This window comes from Corylus avellana, chromosome ca1 (genome assembly GCF_901000735.1).
Source record: "Corylus avellana chromosome ca1, CavTom2PMs-1.0".
NCBI classification, from domain to species: domain Eukaryota; kingdom Viridiplantae; phylum Streptophyta; class Magnoliopsida; order Fagales; family Betulaceae; genus Corylus; species Corylus avellana.
This window is the reverse complement of record NC_081541.1, coordinates 1,354,883-1,371,991: the sequence shown is the minus strand read 5'-3', so window position 1 is coordinate 1,371,991 and position 17,109 is coordinate 1,354,883. Positions and strand designations below refer to the sequence as shown.

The 17,109-nt window shown below is 34.3% G+C and overlaps 1 protein-coding gene and 1 pseudogene across 1 annotated transcript; both read right to left on the bottom strand.

The window, feature by feature from the left end:
* Nucleotides 1-1,478: 1,478 nt before the first annotated feature.
* LOC132167193 (silicon efflux transporter LSI2-like) lies at nt 1,479-4,563 on the bottom strand. Its single transcript, XM_059578099.1, has 3 exons — nt 2,890-4,563; nt 2,520-2,715; nt 1,479-1,773 (listed from the first exon to the last, which is right to left on the bottom strand). The coding sequence occupies exons 1-3, from the start codon at nt 4,561-4,563 to the stop codon at nt 1,526-1,528; spliced, it is 2,118 nt and encodes a 705-aa protein (XP_059434082.1). The 3' UTR covers nt 1,479-1,525.
* Nucleotides 4,564-12,325: 7,762 nt separating this feature from the next.
* Nucleotides 12,326-17,081, bottom strand: LOC132162365 (cyclic nucleotide-gated ion channel 1-like; annotated as a pseudogene).
* Between the last annotated feature and the right edge of the window lie 28 nt (nt 17,082-17,109).

Here is a 17,109-nt window from a genome sequence, read left to right as displayed (position 1 = left end):
CAATACAATCACATGGAAATAACATAAATACCCCAAATGAAGCTACAACAATATTGCCCTACAACATAAGCTACAACTGTGGGGAAGGGCGACGGATTGGCGGATGAGAACAGCACACGCGAGCACATGGGGGCAGAAGGGAGCGTGAAAGCAAGCAACGGAAAGCTGAGAGGCCAAGGAGAATGATGAAGGGTGGACGTGAAAAATATGGCATATCTAGTTTGAAATTGAAGCAATTTCTTTCAATTTAGTTCGTAGTAAAACTTTTTTTTTTTTTCACAAACAATTTTGTTGTGGACAATCTCTCTAATTTAGTGTTGGAATAACTCGTAATTAATGGGGTTTTCATCACAATTTTCACCCTAATCGTGGGTTTCAAATGTCGGAATAAGATTCTCTCAATTTCGAATGAAATGGAGAATATCCTGTTAGTATTTTTTAGAGGAGTAAAATTGTCATTTTAATTTTTTAGACAATTTTACCCCTCTAAAATACATTAATTAACTGGATACTCTCAATTTCAAATAAAATTGAGAGGATCCTTATTATTTTACAAATAATTGATGACTTTATGCTGAGATTATAGAGAACTGCATGCTGCAGATATGGGAACTAATTGGGACGGTGACATTCAAAGAGTTTAAACAAAGCATTGATCAAATTTGGATGGAATAAATTTCTCATTATATTTATGATATTGTTTTATTATAGTAATATACTATATTTTTATGAAATGAATAAAGAAGAAGCATTGTTGTCAAATATTTTGATTTTGATGATAATTTGGCTCAATATTGTAAAACAAATTACTGGAGATTTTGTTTTCAATGGATAGCTCAATTGACTGAAGACCATCCCTTATGAAGCAGAAGTCACTAGTTCGAATTATCTCCCCTCTCTTGTGTGGAAATGTTAAAAAAAATTTAAAAAAATTTTAAAAAAAATTACAGGAGATTTTTATAATTTTTAAAACAGTCTATTTTTTAATTATTGATCCAGGTCCTGTCTCTTGACCTGAGCCTGGGTCAACAAGGCCCTTTTTCTGTTGATATGGAAAAAGGACATCCAATGAATCAAGTCCAAGCCCAAATCTTTTATTGAAGGAGGAACTGGGTCACCACTTTGGTTAATTGGAGAAATGGCCCAACTTATTGCCCGCACATGAGAAACCCATGACGTTGACGTCTCATATGCCACTTCCTTCCATGTGTATTAGGCTATGTACTAAACATGCTCAATTTACCTTATACTTCTCTTCTGTGGACATCCATCTAAAACCATCATCGCCAGCTTTTGGAGAACATTATAGTTATGCACTTTTTTTCTAGATCATGTATTGTTACAACGTTAAAAACTTAAAATTGCCTTTTGCTCTTTAATAAAAAAATAATAATAATAATAAAAGTAATAACAAATAATTAAAAGGACAAAATACTCAAAACTATTTTCATCTTTATATTACATAACAACCATTTGGCAAAAACACTATCTAAAAAGTTTTGTCAAACCAACACAATATATATGATCATCGTATGAGTATCAAACCAATAGCAGTGACTATAAGGGTTGAGAGGAGTCCAAATTTGAGATGGCTCCACAAAGATAAAGTGTGCTCAAGATGTGAAGCTCTGCGAGCCTCTTCAGACACTGTTAAGTATGCAGCTGATCCCAGTAATGAGAGGTTCCCAGCTACCGTGCTAACCCAAGCTAAGATGAGCCATGCCTTCTTCTCACCAGCTGCCGATGTTGCCACTTGTCCTCCCAGCAACAAAACTACACAGTATAAGCATGATTTATATATAAGCGACCCGCATCCTCATGTGTTGGAGCAAAATCCTCAAAGCTCAAAAATTCATATCAATTAAGTAATTTAAACCACATCTAAATGCAGCCTAGATTATTTTTATATGAAAGAAAAAACAAATCTTCTCAGAGATGTAGATGGAAAGGAACTTTAGATTACAGAGATATGTGGATGGAAAAAATCAAATTTATTCTTCTGGTGAGGGATGCAGTTTATTGAGAAAATGACCCAGGAGGGTGCCAACTTTTGTACAAAGGGAAGTTAAAGATACTTCTCAAACTTAAAGAACTGTTCAGTATATGATGGTGCAATCTCAACTTGATTAAGATTTGACCATGCATGAGAACAATTAATATCAAGTTGTCTCAAGTGCAAAAGAAAGCTTGAGAACAAGAAAAAACCCATACTGGTTATACTTTGACATGCCTAAGAGATCATATTCTGTATTCAAAGTCCAAACCATACCAAAATATATAGCATCCAGAAATCTTAAGAAACCATAAATGCCAAAAAATGTTCAGATCATATGCATTCCAAATCTGCACTGCTAGCAATTTCTTGGCATTCTTGCAATTGCTAACATAAAGTTGTATAAACAGACTTTACAGCCAGGTGTTACTCTAGGAAGCTAATTTTATATATATGAGAGATCCAGAAAAGCAATAGAATGATGACATATAATAGAAAAAGACATGGAAGAAATACACCAACATACCAGTTGGTACGCTTGGAGTTGAAGCCAAATTTGACAGGAGAAGAACGACAATGGCATGAACTGCCATCCCGCTAGCATGATCAATCTGTGCATAAGGCGCTATGAGGTCCCATAGAGTACTTGGGATTCCAGTTTCGTTAAAGCCATCTACTGCGATAAACATTCCGCAAGAGAAAATCAAAAGCGAATAGGAGACCTGGCAAAGAAGAGAAATCAACTTAAGATATTTTAAACTCTCCAACAAGCCATCCATGTAATTTATAATCTCCTACAAGGTATGCTTTAGAGTTTTCAAGTCCCATTGATAGACAAAGGGGAAAACTAATTGAAAAAGGAGAAGAGCAGCATCATGTTAATTAGCAAATTATACCTTTTCAAGGCAAGGCCTAGCATCCGTGAAATCAAGAACCTCAAGAGCAAGTGCAGCGGTAATTGTAGTCCATGACATATTCAGCCCCATGAGCAAAGCAATCAACATTCCTATAGTAATAAGATAAACACACGACTTCCAGAACATCCTTTGCCGTCTAACAGTCAAATCTTCCTTTCCTTCTGAAGACTCTATAGAAAGTGCGACTCTTAGTCTGTCCATTGATCTAACAACAGTCTTTGAAGGAATGATCTCCTCCCTTTTGGGAGAAGATACAACATCTTCCAGCTCTTTCGATGCACTAGAATTCCTTGCAGAATCCAACGTGCCACAAGGGACCCTGTGGATTTCATTATCATTTGAACTTAACTGGTTTCTAATGGTCTCAACTTGACCCATGTTCACATGCACGTTGGGAGAGCCTTGCACATTTATAGTTTCCAATCTAGAGTACCCCATCATGGCTGGTGAAAAGCGATGAGAATCCACATCCTCCTCTTCAACAACATCCTCCCTTTTGGGAGAAGATACAACATCTTCCAGCTCTTTCGATGCACGAGAATTCCTTGCAGAATCCAACGTGCCACAAGGGACCCTGTGGATTTCATTCTCATTTGAACTTAACCGGTTTCTAATGGTCTCAACTTGACCCATGTTCCCATGCACGTTGGGAGAGCCTTGCACATTTATAGTTTCCAATCTAGAGTACCCCATCATGGCTGGTGAAAAGCGATGAGAATCCACATCCTCCTCTTCAACAACATCCTCCCTTTTGGGAGAAGATACAACATCTTCCAGCTCTTTCGATGCACTAGAATTCCTTGCAGAATCCAACGTGCCACAAGGGACCCTATGGATTTCATTTTTATTTGAACTTAACTGGTTTCTAATGGTCTCAACTTGACCCATGTTCACATGCACGTTGGGAGAGCCTTGCACATTTATAGTTTCCAATCTAGAGTACCCCATCATGGCTGGTGAAAAGCGATGAGAATCCACATCCTCCTCTTCAACAACATCTACAGCTGCATCTGTTTCATCCTTCTGAATTGATAACAGCCTCCAATACATGGATAGAAGAATTAGAGCATTGACAACCACTCCCACTAGCATTGCAGGGAGAATTCCAATTAGAAAACTCCCAAAAGATATCTTACTCTGAACAGCTATAACCAAATTTTGGGGGTTGCCAATTGGAGTCGCTGAAGACCCAATATTTGCACTAGAGGCCAGGGCAAGAAGGAAAGGTTCAGGAGGGAGATTATGTTGCCTTGCAATTTTTAAGACAAATTCAGTTAATACCACACAAGAGGTATCAATAGTAAAAAGGGCACTTGAAATGGCTGAAATCAGGCAGATTCGACAAAGTAAGTCCTTTGGTCCTTTACTCTTCCATGAGAGAAGATTTTCCAAGTACTTGAACATATCTGCTTTTTTTAGATAGACACTGACAACCATTGTCCCAAGGAGAAGACCAATGATTGGTAGATTAATTGCATTATATGCTTGATCTGGAGTTAGGACTCGGAATACTACCATTAGTATAGCACCCAGGAGGGACCCAGCATCCCTCCCAATTGGTAGAAAAGGAACGGCTGGGAAGACCGCCAATACCCAGAAGATTGCGAAAGCAAGGGATCCCAGAACCACTTTTACAGAAGAAGCCAAGGCCATCTTTGCAGCTTAGTAAGCCGTAGTCTATTGTTATACAGTCCTTAGGGCTCAACGCACTAATGAAATTCCATAGCTGATGCCATATTATCATAAATCTACTTGACAGAAAAGTACCCTGGCCAGGAAAAACCAATTAAACATTATAATTGTGTGGAGATTCAATCTTCTGAATCTATCATAGATTCGATACAAAATTGAGATACTTGAGCAACATGATAGCAAAATTCATTGAAGCACAGTGTCCAACTGCTGGAGAGCAAATAGTAAGCATATAGCAAGTGTTAGGAAGATAGCCTGCAGAGAGTTGTTGCATCTTTGGATTTATTATAAGGCATAATAAACTAACACAAAACAAGTACATTATCAAAATCAAGTAATATAGGATTGACGAGTTCAGTGAACACTAACAATTAATCTAGTTTTTCTTCTTCTCCTTTTTCTTCTCTTATCTAGAACTCCCTGAGAGAAGAACCAAGATTGACATTAAAAGCAAAATCCAGCCAATATGAATTTGTTATTTTTATCTTTGCAATACCCATTAATATTGACATTAACAAAATGAATGATCAACTATTTTCAAGAAATGCCACTTCCACAACAATCTCAGTATTCCAAACTAAATCTTAAAAAACCAAAAACCCAGATTCAGAAATTCTTTGCATATACAACAGATATGAAAATATGCATAAGAACTGAATATCAACTTCAGAGAAGGTGTCAGACGTATCGCATGACCCCACAATCTTTATGAAGGTGCTGCTTCAACGGTCATTTAATCCAACAGTCATTAAATTTAGAAATAAATATACGATACCCAGATTCCAAAAATTGGATTTGGTTTAGATATGGTAAAAAAAATTGGTAACATTTTAAGGATCTAAATTTATTTCTAAATTTTTTGGAAGTAAATCTAAACCGTTAAAAAATATATCTTTACAAAGCATAAAAGAAATGATCAAAACAAACAATTTCTAAGTTGAAAAGAGGTACTAAGATGTCAGGTCCAGCCTCTGAACCGAGAATAAGTGTGATAATCAGCAACTATCAAAATTAGAGCGGTTTGATTTGCATGTAAAAGCTAAAATCTTTTCTGAATATTAGTCTTCCTCGTTTTGGATTGGACGAGTTTAGATTGAGTGACTTTTGTCCGTTGTAATTGGAAGAAAGTAGATCAAACAGATCTCTCACATATATATCTCACAATGTCACATATGACGGAAGGAAAAGGCGAAAAACTTTTCAAGACACGTCAGGGACTCATGATCAACTACTTTTGTAACCCCTCAAGGCGAAAAACTTGCCCCTCGATATCCTGATTCCGGAACACAGGGGAATCACTTGTTATTTATTTTTAAAAAGGACTAAAGTCATCTAAAATAGCCCTAAAAAGAGTCTTAAGAAAGGACGAAAACACCATAATAGGCCTATTTCAAAAAGTTATGAGTACGTTTGAGAAATATTGTTTACAATGATAATAATCATATCTATATATTATTATTAGAAGATGCTAACCTCATTCCTTTCTTTTGCCGTTGCCAATTACTCATAACTAAAGCTTATATTACAAGCACAACAGTATGAGTTTGGATTCCTCCTGAAGAACTGGAAAACACATTAGGCAAACACCACTTTTCATATTGATAAACTCGAGGAGAGCAAGGGAGACGGCCAGGAGCTAGACTGGACGAATTAATTAAGCAAATATATAGTGGCTGCAACTAATAAACAAGAAGTCTTTCCTTTTTGTTTTTTCTTTTCATTGTCATCCTTCAACTCTTTCTTGGCATCCGATGAAAATTCCATATTCATTCAAAACTAAGTCGGCATTCGACAACTATTACGTCATCACTTATTTTAAAATTTTAAATAAATAAAAAGAGAATATTTTAATAATTTAATCAATAAAAATATTTATTTTTGTTGTCTTGTATTATTTTTTTCTTTAATAAATTTATTTTTAAATATGTGAGACTCACATATGAATTTTACATATTCAAGTTACTTTTGATAGTTAAGGACCTCGATCTATTCTAATATGCATACTAAATGATTGCTTATTTTAAAAGTTTAAGCTAATAAAAAAAGTTAGTTATTAATTCAATAGTTAAACAGTAATGCAAAAAAATAAAAAATAAAAAAGCAGCAGGAACTTTCCAACAAAATAAAATAATTAGGAAATAATATAAGAAAACTAAGTGATATTCACTCAGGTCTTGTACTAACTGCCAAGGGTCCGGCCGCAAAAGGGCAGGAAATTCAATGCAAGATTCCCAACATGAGGCGGCTAATGCACGCCTACGCTCTCGTTGGATAGACAGATATTACATGTGTGGAGAAAATTCAAGAAACGTCACCATGCATGATTTGGAGTATATTCTAAATTTCCACCAGTTTTGGGAGTATATTCTTGAGATTGCTAACCGTACGTACGTTAGAGAAAAACTTCCACGACACCTGTTCTTGGAGTTTTATGTATAGAAATGACCTTTTTCAGAGTAATTGTAGAAGTTATATATTATTGTATTCTTCTTGTGTCAATCTCAAATTGATATAATTTTTAAAATTATTATTTGATTAAAATTTAAAAATAATTAATCAAAGAGGCTGATAATTTTATAAGTCACATCCTTTTTTGAGTGATACAAAAGTAATTTTTAGCGTTACTCTATTTTCTATGTGAAAATAGAGTACGTTTCGTGAAAAATAGAGTACGTTTTGAGTTCAATAATAATACAATATTGACTACTCACAGCAGTAGATTCTATTTACCACGAATGGAGTTAATTTTGTAAATCCATGTACGGAATGTGCTGTACATGGGAGGAACAACATCGCCACCCCAACTGTGTGTATATATATATATAGTTGTGCTTTGTATGGTGATCGAACTGACTTGAGATGGTTGCACAATCTTCTTTTTAATCTTCGTTTCTGGCTTACCAAAAAAAATTGAAAGGAAATTTTCAAATTTTAGAGATGCACAGTACTTTTAATTTAATTTATTATTTTTTGGGGGAGGTGGGGCTAGCACCCCCAGCCCAAAGGGTATATATTGGTAAGGATCATACGGTCACACTTCATGTTGCTATCAGTAAATTAACTTGGGTGTGGCAATTTGCTCAGCTGGAAATCCCAGTCTTGTACTAACTGCCAAGGGTCCGGCCGCTTGATCAAAAGGGCAGGAAATTAAATGCAAGATTCCCAACATGAGGCGGCTAATGCACGCCTACGCTCTCGCGCGTTGGATAGCCAGATATTACATGTGTGGAGAAAATTTAAGAAACGTCACCATTACAAAGTCAAGTCAGCCAGATAATATATGGTAGTGCAGAAAGAAAAAAAAATGGAACTTAATTGGCAACTTCCCAGCAAAATAATTAATATGATTAAGGAATATAAGAAAAGTATACGTAAGCGATATATGTACGAGACAAGTAGACATTCCCTACGCTCTTGTTCTAGTTAACTGCATGCCAAGGGTCCCCTAGCCTAGCGTTGATCATAAAGATTCACCCATGCAAAACTAAAATATTTAGTTTAAAATTTAAGATTTTTATTTTAGTTACTGTTTTCTCTATATACACACAAATTAACATTTATATTTTATTCTCTATTTTATTTATTCTTTTTATAGTTTTTTCTATTGTTTTCTTAAAGAAAAAGAGAAAGAAAAAAATAATAATATATTGTTGATGTAGTGTGCTATATAGTGAATGAGATACACAAAAAATATTTTGATTATAAACTATTTAACTATATATTTTGTTGGATATGCTCTGGCGACGACTACATCATTCTTGGAGAGACTTAAGATGGACACAAAAGGGATTTCTAGAATCACTCATAACAACTTGCTGTAAAATTTAGTAAATAATGTTATTTAATAGACTATTATATAATTGCAATACAACTTGATGAAGTGGTAGTCAAGATCAACCCTTAAATCATCACTAATTAATATAAAAAATAAATGACTAACTATCACATGTCATTTCATTTATATAAATAACAACATACCATATTACTCAAATTTAATTTGATCATAAAATAAATCATTTCTATTTCAAGTAAAATGGATAAGATCGTAATCATGGGACAACGACTTGTCGAACACGTACATTCGCCGATCAAGGGAAGGGGAACTGGGGAATTACGCAAGTACTTTTCGTGAGAAGAAAGAAAGAATGATTTATTTTCAACAGCGTTTAAGAGATTGGTTCAAAATTGGGCTACCTTATTAAAGCCTTAAGCACCAAAATAAGTTATTAAAACAAAATAATAATAATGAAGGATGCTGATTATTCTCATATTTACAGTGATAATAATCATATCTATAAGGAATTAATTTTTTTTTTTTTTTTCTTTCTGTAAAGACCATATAGATATATAAGTTAGAACATATAGAAGAAGAAGAAGAAGTAGAAGATGCTAACCTCATCCAGTTGTCTTGTGCATGCCGATGCCCACGGGAACTCATAACTCAAGCTTAATTGTAAACGACACAATTAACGTCCTCACCCACACGACCACGAACTACAATTACAACGACAAAAGTATGAGTTTAGATTCCTTAAAAACTGGAAAACAGATTAGACAAAACCCCACTTTCCATATATATATATATATATATATATATATATATATTAATCTAAGTGCAACCTCAGAAAAAGCAAAATTTAAGTGCAATCTCTCAGGTCGTGCACCATATATATGATTTCTTTCAGGGAAGAAAAGCAAGACTCTGCACCATATGAGCTATATATATATAGCATACTCAATGCAAATACTCAGACCAAGAAAACATTAATGCTTGGCATCAGATACATATTTCATGGGTATGTAAAAGGGACCCAAAAATAATTGCTCCGTTGTTTAGGAAATGTAATAATAAAAAATAGTCATCTTAATTAGAGATTATACATATAAACAGTGAAATGAACCTGATAAACTCGAGGAGAGCAATGGAGATGGGCAGAAATTGGATTCGTTGTAGCTAGGATTGAAAACTCTGCAGCTGCAAACTGTCGCGGTTATAAATTTATTCGTTAATTTTTTATTTTTTTTATGACCATTCGTTCGCACGTGGTGTCTTCCTTTCTTTTTGCTTTTTTGACACGCAGATCCCTCAAGTCTTCTTTGCAACCAATGAAAATTCAATATTGATTCCAAAGTCAAGTCGGCCACGGAATCCGAATGGTAGTACAGAATAAAATGGAACTAGGCAGCTTCCTAGCAAAATCAAACGTTTAAGAACTATATATAACTTGTTGTGCAATTAATTTGTTAATTGACTAAAATGTCGACATTGCGATATATATATATATCATGGGGGGCTAAGTAAAAAGTAAAATAAATAAAAAGATAAAAAGTAAACCCAACGTTCACCTTACTTTAAGAATAAATATCAGCTCCTCTCTCTCTTCGTATCATGACAATGATTTACAAGTAAATGGAATCATTGTAGCTTTGTCGAGATACCATTTGTCGTGCCTTAAGTTCCATGCATGTTCAAATATATATAATATCGTTAAGCTTACATGATAATCATACTAATTATAAAATATTCAAAGAAATTGATACGTCCAACTCCTAGTTAAACGTGCACACATTCCTTCTAGACTGAAATCCATTAATCTTGACAATCCGTAATACTTCACTGCTGAAGAGGAATATATATATATATAGCTTTTCTTCCCCTTTTTTTTTTTTTTTTCTTTGGCCCAAAACAATATTTTATACTTCTTAAGAGGAATACTGCATACAAGTCAGCATTAGACCGGTAGATCATGAATATTACCCACCTAGAAACATCTAAGAAGTTTTCTCCTCGCACGCACAGCTCAAGAAAATTATAAATTATGTCTATATATAGAATTTTTAATTAATGTCAAATAAATCCATATGTGTAACAGTACTTGTGTTGACCAGGGCATAAGAGGAATGATGATCACCACTTGACGTCATCTTCACCTTCCTCCTCCCGGGGAAAGAACCAAAAAAGGGTAAAGTCTATTTAACTCCCTTAAATTATCATCCCAATGATAATCTATCTCCCAAACTATCAATTGCGACAATTTATCCTCCAATTCCAAAACAATGATAATATACCCAAAATTTTAACAAAATGACAAAATTACCCTTACTAAAATAAAAACAAAATACTAAAATTTATTTATTTATTTCAAATTTTTAAGGGTATTTTTGTCTTATTGAAAATTCTATAGGGGTAATTTCGGCATTTTGCTTGCATTTGAGGGTACATTGTCATTATTTTGGTAATTTGGAGGGTAAATTGTCACAATTGATAGTTTGGGGATAGATTGTCATTTGGGTGATAATTTGAGGGTGTTAAGTAAACTTTATCCTAAAAATAAAAAATAAAAAAATGTACAGATGTTCATGGCCTTAAGGCCATAAGCAACATCATGAAACCAAGGCAGCACATATGGACATAAGGGGCACACATGAAATTGAGTAAAACCAATGTAAAGGGAAGCTTTTTACTAAGCAAATATATTTTTTTAAGATAAAATTACTTTTCAAAAAAAATAAAATAAAAATAAAAATAAAAAGAGAAAAATACTGTAGAGAATCCAGTAGTTTAACCTTTTACCAAATTCATCATTCAGGTTTGAAACTTATCAAATCCGTCACTCTTTTAAACTATAATGCTTCGTTATCAAATCATTTTCTCCGTACTCCTTACGTTAGGTTTTTTAGTGATGAAGAGTGACATGTAGGCGAATGACCATGTCATATCTAATAAAATTATAACACATATACATATCATTGAATCAACACTTATTATTATAACTTCACCACATCATTTAAAATTAAAAATATACCATATAGAAACAAAAAATAAAATAAAAAAGTTATGAAAAAAAAAATGAAAAGGAAAGGGGGAAAAAATGATTAATGCTACAAATCCCTCTTGTGTCTCTCTTAAGTCCCTCCAAGAATAATGTGGCTATTAAAATTACCATTGGACTTGTGATTGATCATTATTGAATTTTGATCAAATAGTATTTTTAATAACCACATCATTGTTGGAGAAACTTAAGAAGGACACTAGAGAGCCTTCTAGAATTACTCGAAAAAAAAGTGGTTAGGAATGGCTTTTAAGAATGTGATTTGACTGAGGAATGCTATAATGCATTCTACAAATTAAACCATCTCCCCACCATCTCTTCACTTTAACATTTTGATTTTTTCAAAAAAAAAAAAAAAAAAGATTAAGAGAGAAGAGATGGTGAGGAGATGGCTTGTAGAATGCAAAAAAGCATATCCCTGATTTCACTATCCTCTTGGAAGTGGTTTGGCCACCTTCAACTCGGTCTTTAGAAATTGTTAAACTTAAGAGTAACTCGGCTACACTGATTCCAACATTCTTAAACACAAGTGTATATATTACCATATCATTTAAAATTTTAAATGACGTGGTACTATATATACCGTTAACGTAACAAAATCCCATTATATTTTGTTCATTCTCACCAAACAAATCATGGGCAAGATCACAGGCTTCACGCTCGGAAAATGTCTAATTGGGTCTTCAAGTGAATCTTCCAAAACACCCTGACCTTACCCGAATACAATCGGCTAAACCCGTTATCACCACCATCGAGCAAACCCAAGCCCATCCCAATATGGGCCTACGTTCAGCAAATAATCTGTTAATTTTTGTACACAACTTAATGCAAAGGCCTCTAAAACAAACTATTGCTTTTCATTTTTCAACACCAAGAGCATGAGAATTTAACTAGCTTTTGTTCCCCTTGGGCAACAGGGCAGACGACAATTCAATTTTCCTCTTCCCTGCAATCAATTGGAGAGACGACTTTTCATTATTCCTTTCATTAATTCGCCGAAATGCTGCTACAGTTAGTGCTTGTACAGAAGAAGCTGCTTCAGTACACCGGGAATCTATAGTCCTCAAGTCTTTGGCCATTAGAGCAAAGGCTTCAACTTTTGTGTGCGTTTTCGCAGTTTTGAGAGAGATTGGGAGGTCGGATAGGTTGGGTGATGCAACAGAGCATTCCAACCCCCAATCTAGAAGTTCTTCTCCATAGAAACTACCTTTCTCAATACACTTGGCGCTTCTCTTAGCATTAATACCGGTGGTGAAGTTCCATATGATGCCTCGCGTTATGAAGAGCATCGCATCAAGTAGTTCTCCCTCCCTCACAATGTAGTTGTGCTGGTTGTAGTGCATTGGCTTCAGATACCCGCAAATCAACTGTAAAAGTTGTTCACCTCTTCCTTGAAGCTGTGGCACCTAGCAAATAAACAATCGAGAAGAATAATGAGAATATTTGTATTTAACACTATCACAAATCACAATCCAATCAAATTATCAAAAAGGAAGGGAAGGGAACTCACTTGCTTTAGCATGGGTAAGCAGATATAGCGCATAATCTTCCTTCCAAGTTCAATGGGAAGATGAGATAGCAGATTTTGCACGTCAACATCTTTCTTTTCTTCCAGCATGTGTTGAACGATGGGCATGATCTCCTCTTCTATAGTACTAGGGAGCTGGTTTCTAGATATCCATAGCTCTATTTCTCGTTCTTTAACTCTCATGTTTTTTATAATTTCTTTTGAACTTTCAGTTGCCAACTGTATATATGTCTGATACATGACAAGTTTAGATCATCAAATTCTATTGATAAATTACAGCTCATCTTTAAATCTTTGATTGATAGGAACCGATAAATTTAGTCACTAATTAATCAATATTCTAATAACAAATGCATGTTGAGCAGTCCTTCTACATGCGTGTATAAAGAAATCATCAATAACACTCATACTCATAATTATATAATCAAGCACCCTAAAGATTAAAAAGATGTTGAGCACCAACCTGCAAATTCCCAATAAAATGCAAAAACAGTAGTAAGCCAAAGATTGAAATACAAACTGCAAAGCAGTTTTTCCAGAAATATGTACTTGTTTGAAGGTTTTGACCGAAGGCACTGCAAATATTGAAGAAACTATCATGTATGAGATAGCATATATATATATATATATATATATATCAAAATAATGTAGTATTCTTTTGGATGAATGGTAATTAATTAAAACAAAAGTGGAAATTCACATCTCATACTGTTGTAAAAAGAGTTTAACATGTGTAAACCTCAAATTTCGTAGGCCCCACCAGAAACAGTGCGAGAGCTTTTGCGGAAAATCTGTGGACTCTAACGTATGAGATTGAAGGACTTCAAAGAATATTCCAAAATCAAAGAGCGTTGTGTTTGGTGTTTGTACAAGGCAATAATCATCTAAAAATGCACGATCGCTTGAAAGTTGATTGCAGCTAAAAGAACTTGGGGTACATCCGACATGCATTTCACACGCTTTGTGCCAACAAGCCGTCTCTCGTTGGACAGAAAATAAGTACCAAAAAGTACCCAGTACCTAATTAAAGAACCAAAAAGATAAGTCAATTCTGCAGATATTCTAACAAAAAACTACAAAAGAACGAGACAATCTTACAGATATAACAATTTAAAGGTTACTCGAAACTGTCTCATCAGCACTATGTGATCGATTTTCGAATAAAAATAAAGTATCAAACATTTCTAAGTAGAGCACAGGTCCTAGCTGGTTACTTTCATTCACGTGTCAAGTTTAGACTGGAAATGGTAGTACTATATAATTAATCACACATGGATATAAAGTAGGTGCGCAATGCATGCTTATTTACCAAGGTCAATTCATTATATACAGAAATCTAAGGAAACCTTGATAAATGATAAACATACGACACTTATTGAAAGAAAACAAAAAATGAAATAAGCAATAAAAAAAAATTTATGACGTAAAATGAACATGATATTGATAATCAAATTTACATGGCTGGCAAGAATATAGAGAAAGAAATTAAATGCAGCTTTAATCCAAACAAGTCTAGCAAGTTTGCTGGCAGACTTGGTAAGATTTATCCACGATATGTAGATTCGGAGAATTCTTGGTACATATTGGCAGAAAACAACAGCATTCAGGAACTTCCTTTAATTTTGTCCAAAAATTTGAACCTCTCACTTTTGAAAAAATAATTGGAAATAAAACCTGCACAAATTAAAACAGACCGTAAGATATATATATATATGTGTGTGTGTGTGTGTGTGTGTGTGTGTGGAATTTTAATGAGATAGTGTTCCTTGATTACCTGTGGGATGGGAAGAATAGCGATTGAACATCAATTACGAAGTACCGGGAGAAGAAGTAGCGGTTTGCGATTTGCTGAGGATCTCTAACTATTATAATTCATCGAAGCTTACGAGAGTCCTCGTCGATGTAAGGACAAATAAATTGTAAGATTATATTCATAACATAAATGAAATCTGTGACAAATCTCAAAGTAATGGCTACGATCTTCAATCTTTTGTCTAACCAAACGCACTTGGCATCTCCATTGATGACAGGAAGGTAAAAGAACAAAGGGTCCACTGATACTGCAATGACACATGACACTGCAAACATTATATTCCACCACTGAAGCAGCCACCCCTCTGGGTCAAGAATTGTCTTTTTTGTTGTTCGCTTTTGTCCGGAGTCATCTCCATCAGTTTTGGAAACTTGCCCCTCAGTATCTTGATTCCTGAACACAACATATATAGCAAGCAAATTAAGAATCAGGTTAATCATATATTCTCATATACATGGAACTTGTTCTTCCATCCTCCAATTGATCTAGTTGTTTAGAAGTTTTCTGCTTTCAATTATTTATATTTGCAATGTATATGTTAGTAGTTGAACCAAGGTATTTTTCTAACCGTTTGGTTTTAATTCCAAGTATTTCATAAGAAAGAGAGAATGAGTAAAATTAAATTTGGACCGGCTGTTGAAAAAATACAACCAAATACAGCCCATATGCTATAATTTTTTCACTATACCTTATAAGCCAAAACCTTTTTTAGCAGTATAGTGTAATAAAAAAGGAGTGCTACTTTGGATATAGCTTTGACTACAAGTCCTATTACAACTTAAATGTAATATTTATCATGTTAATTATATAATTAAATTTATTTCTCAAATTTTATTATTTAAATTTGAGATTAGAGTAACAACTACGGAGGAGAGGACCAGCATTTTCCAAAGTACAAGTTAACCTAAAATGTCTATAAAAAAATAAACAAATAAATAAAAACTCTCTGCTCCCCTCCCTTTCTCTAACTCCCTCCAGCTCTCCTCTCCCCTGATTTGGGCTCTGATTTCCCCTAAATTTGTTTAGTTGTGTTGCCGGCCGGCCACCAAATCTTTGGCCCCAAAATTAAAAAATCGTCACCTCAAAGTCCACCCATTGCCAGCCCGGGCCCATATCCACGAGCATCACACCTCCCAACCATCGACGGCCACCAAAGATATTTTAATGATTATTTTTAGGATTCTAATCAATCAATACAAATTTATTTTTGACCAAGAAACTATGCATAATTCAGAGCATTCACATTTGCAGAGGAAACAAAAGCTGGCAACTTTGACCCAAATAAATAAATAAAAATAGCTAGTTGCTATAGTGGCCAATAAATTTGTTGCAATTTGTTAAATATTTATATACTCAATCATAAGAAATCAACTTACAAAAAAATAAAAATAAAAATGCATAAGAAAACTAATCCTATATATATATATATATATATATATAATCTACTATAGGTTATACTCAAGCATTATGAGATTATCTCTCAAACACATTCTATTATCTCTTAATCATTATCTGAATGTGGACAACTCATAATCTATCAATTACCTACATTATCTCTAAACTAACTCTTACTATCCATCAACCACCTCAACGTGGAACATGGAGAGAGCAGTTGCATAAAATCCAATAAAAGAAATCAATCAAATCATTCTCAAAAAGATCTGAGCGCATGCTATATTTTGACTCCATATAAAAGTGTCAACTTAAATATCGGAGTCTCCGACCAAGGCCGAAATCCTTTGACGCTCTTGTTATTTTGCAAACAATTCATCGCTAGTCGAACCATACCAAAAACAGCATCAACTTATATATATAATGATTCTCTTTTTCTTTAAAAAAGAATATTTAAATAAAATAATAAAAATAAATACTTAAAATAGTGAATTGGATGTTGGTATTATTTGGAATAGTCTTTAAGAGTCGGAGACACTGTATCCAAATCAGGAAACCGATATCTGTACTGAGAAGAAAGAAAGATTTATTTCGAACAGTCTTTAAGAGAAAGGTTGAAAGTTCGATAGTTGGATCTCGACTGGTTCAATGGCCCTGACTGATGGAATAGATTGTAGATAGGGACAGGAATTAAACAAAGCATTAAAGTTATGAAAAACATTTGATGATAAACCTAGTTAATTAATTACCAACAAAACATTTCCAAGATGCTGCAATTAGTGATGCCTTTCGATCAACCTCATAAAAAATCCTTTGAGAAATGTTTACAATGATAGGAGGAAGAAGAAGAAGAAGAAGAAGAAGATGCTAACCTCAACCCTTTCTCTTGCCGATGCCGGCCATAGTAACTCATCACTGAATTAAGTACCCACGAACTACTT

Coding starts and splice junctions, on each gene's coding strand:
- LOC132167193 (XM_059578099.1), bottom strand. CDS start 4,563: ATGGCCTTGGCTTCTTCTGTAAAAGTGGTTCTGGGATCCCTTGCTTTC. Junction 2,716..2,889: donor CTAGGCCTTGCCTTGAAAAG/GTATAATTTGCT, acceptor CTTCTTTGCCAG/GTCTCCTATTCGCTTTTGAT. Junction 1,774..2,519: donor AACTCCAAGCGTACCAACTG/GTATGTTGGTGT, acceptor TATACTGTGTAG/TTTTGTTGCTGGGAGGACAA.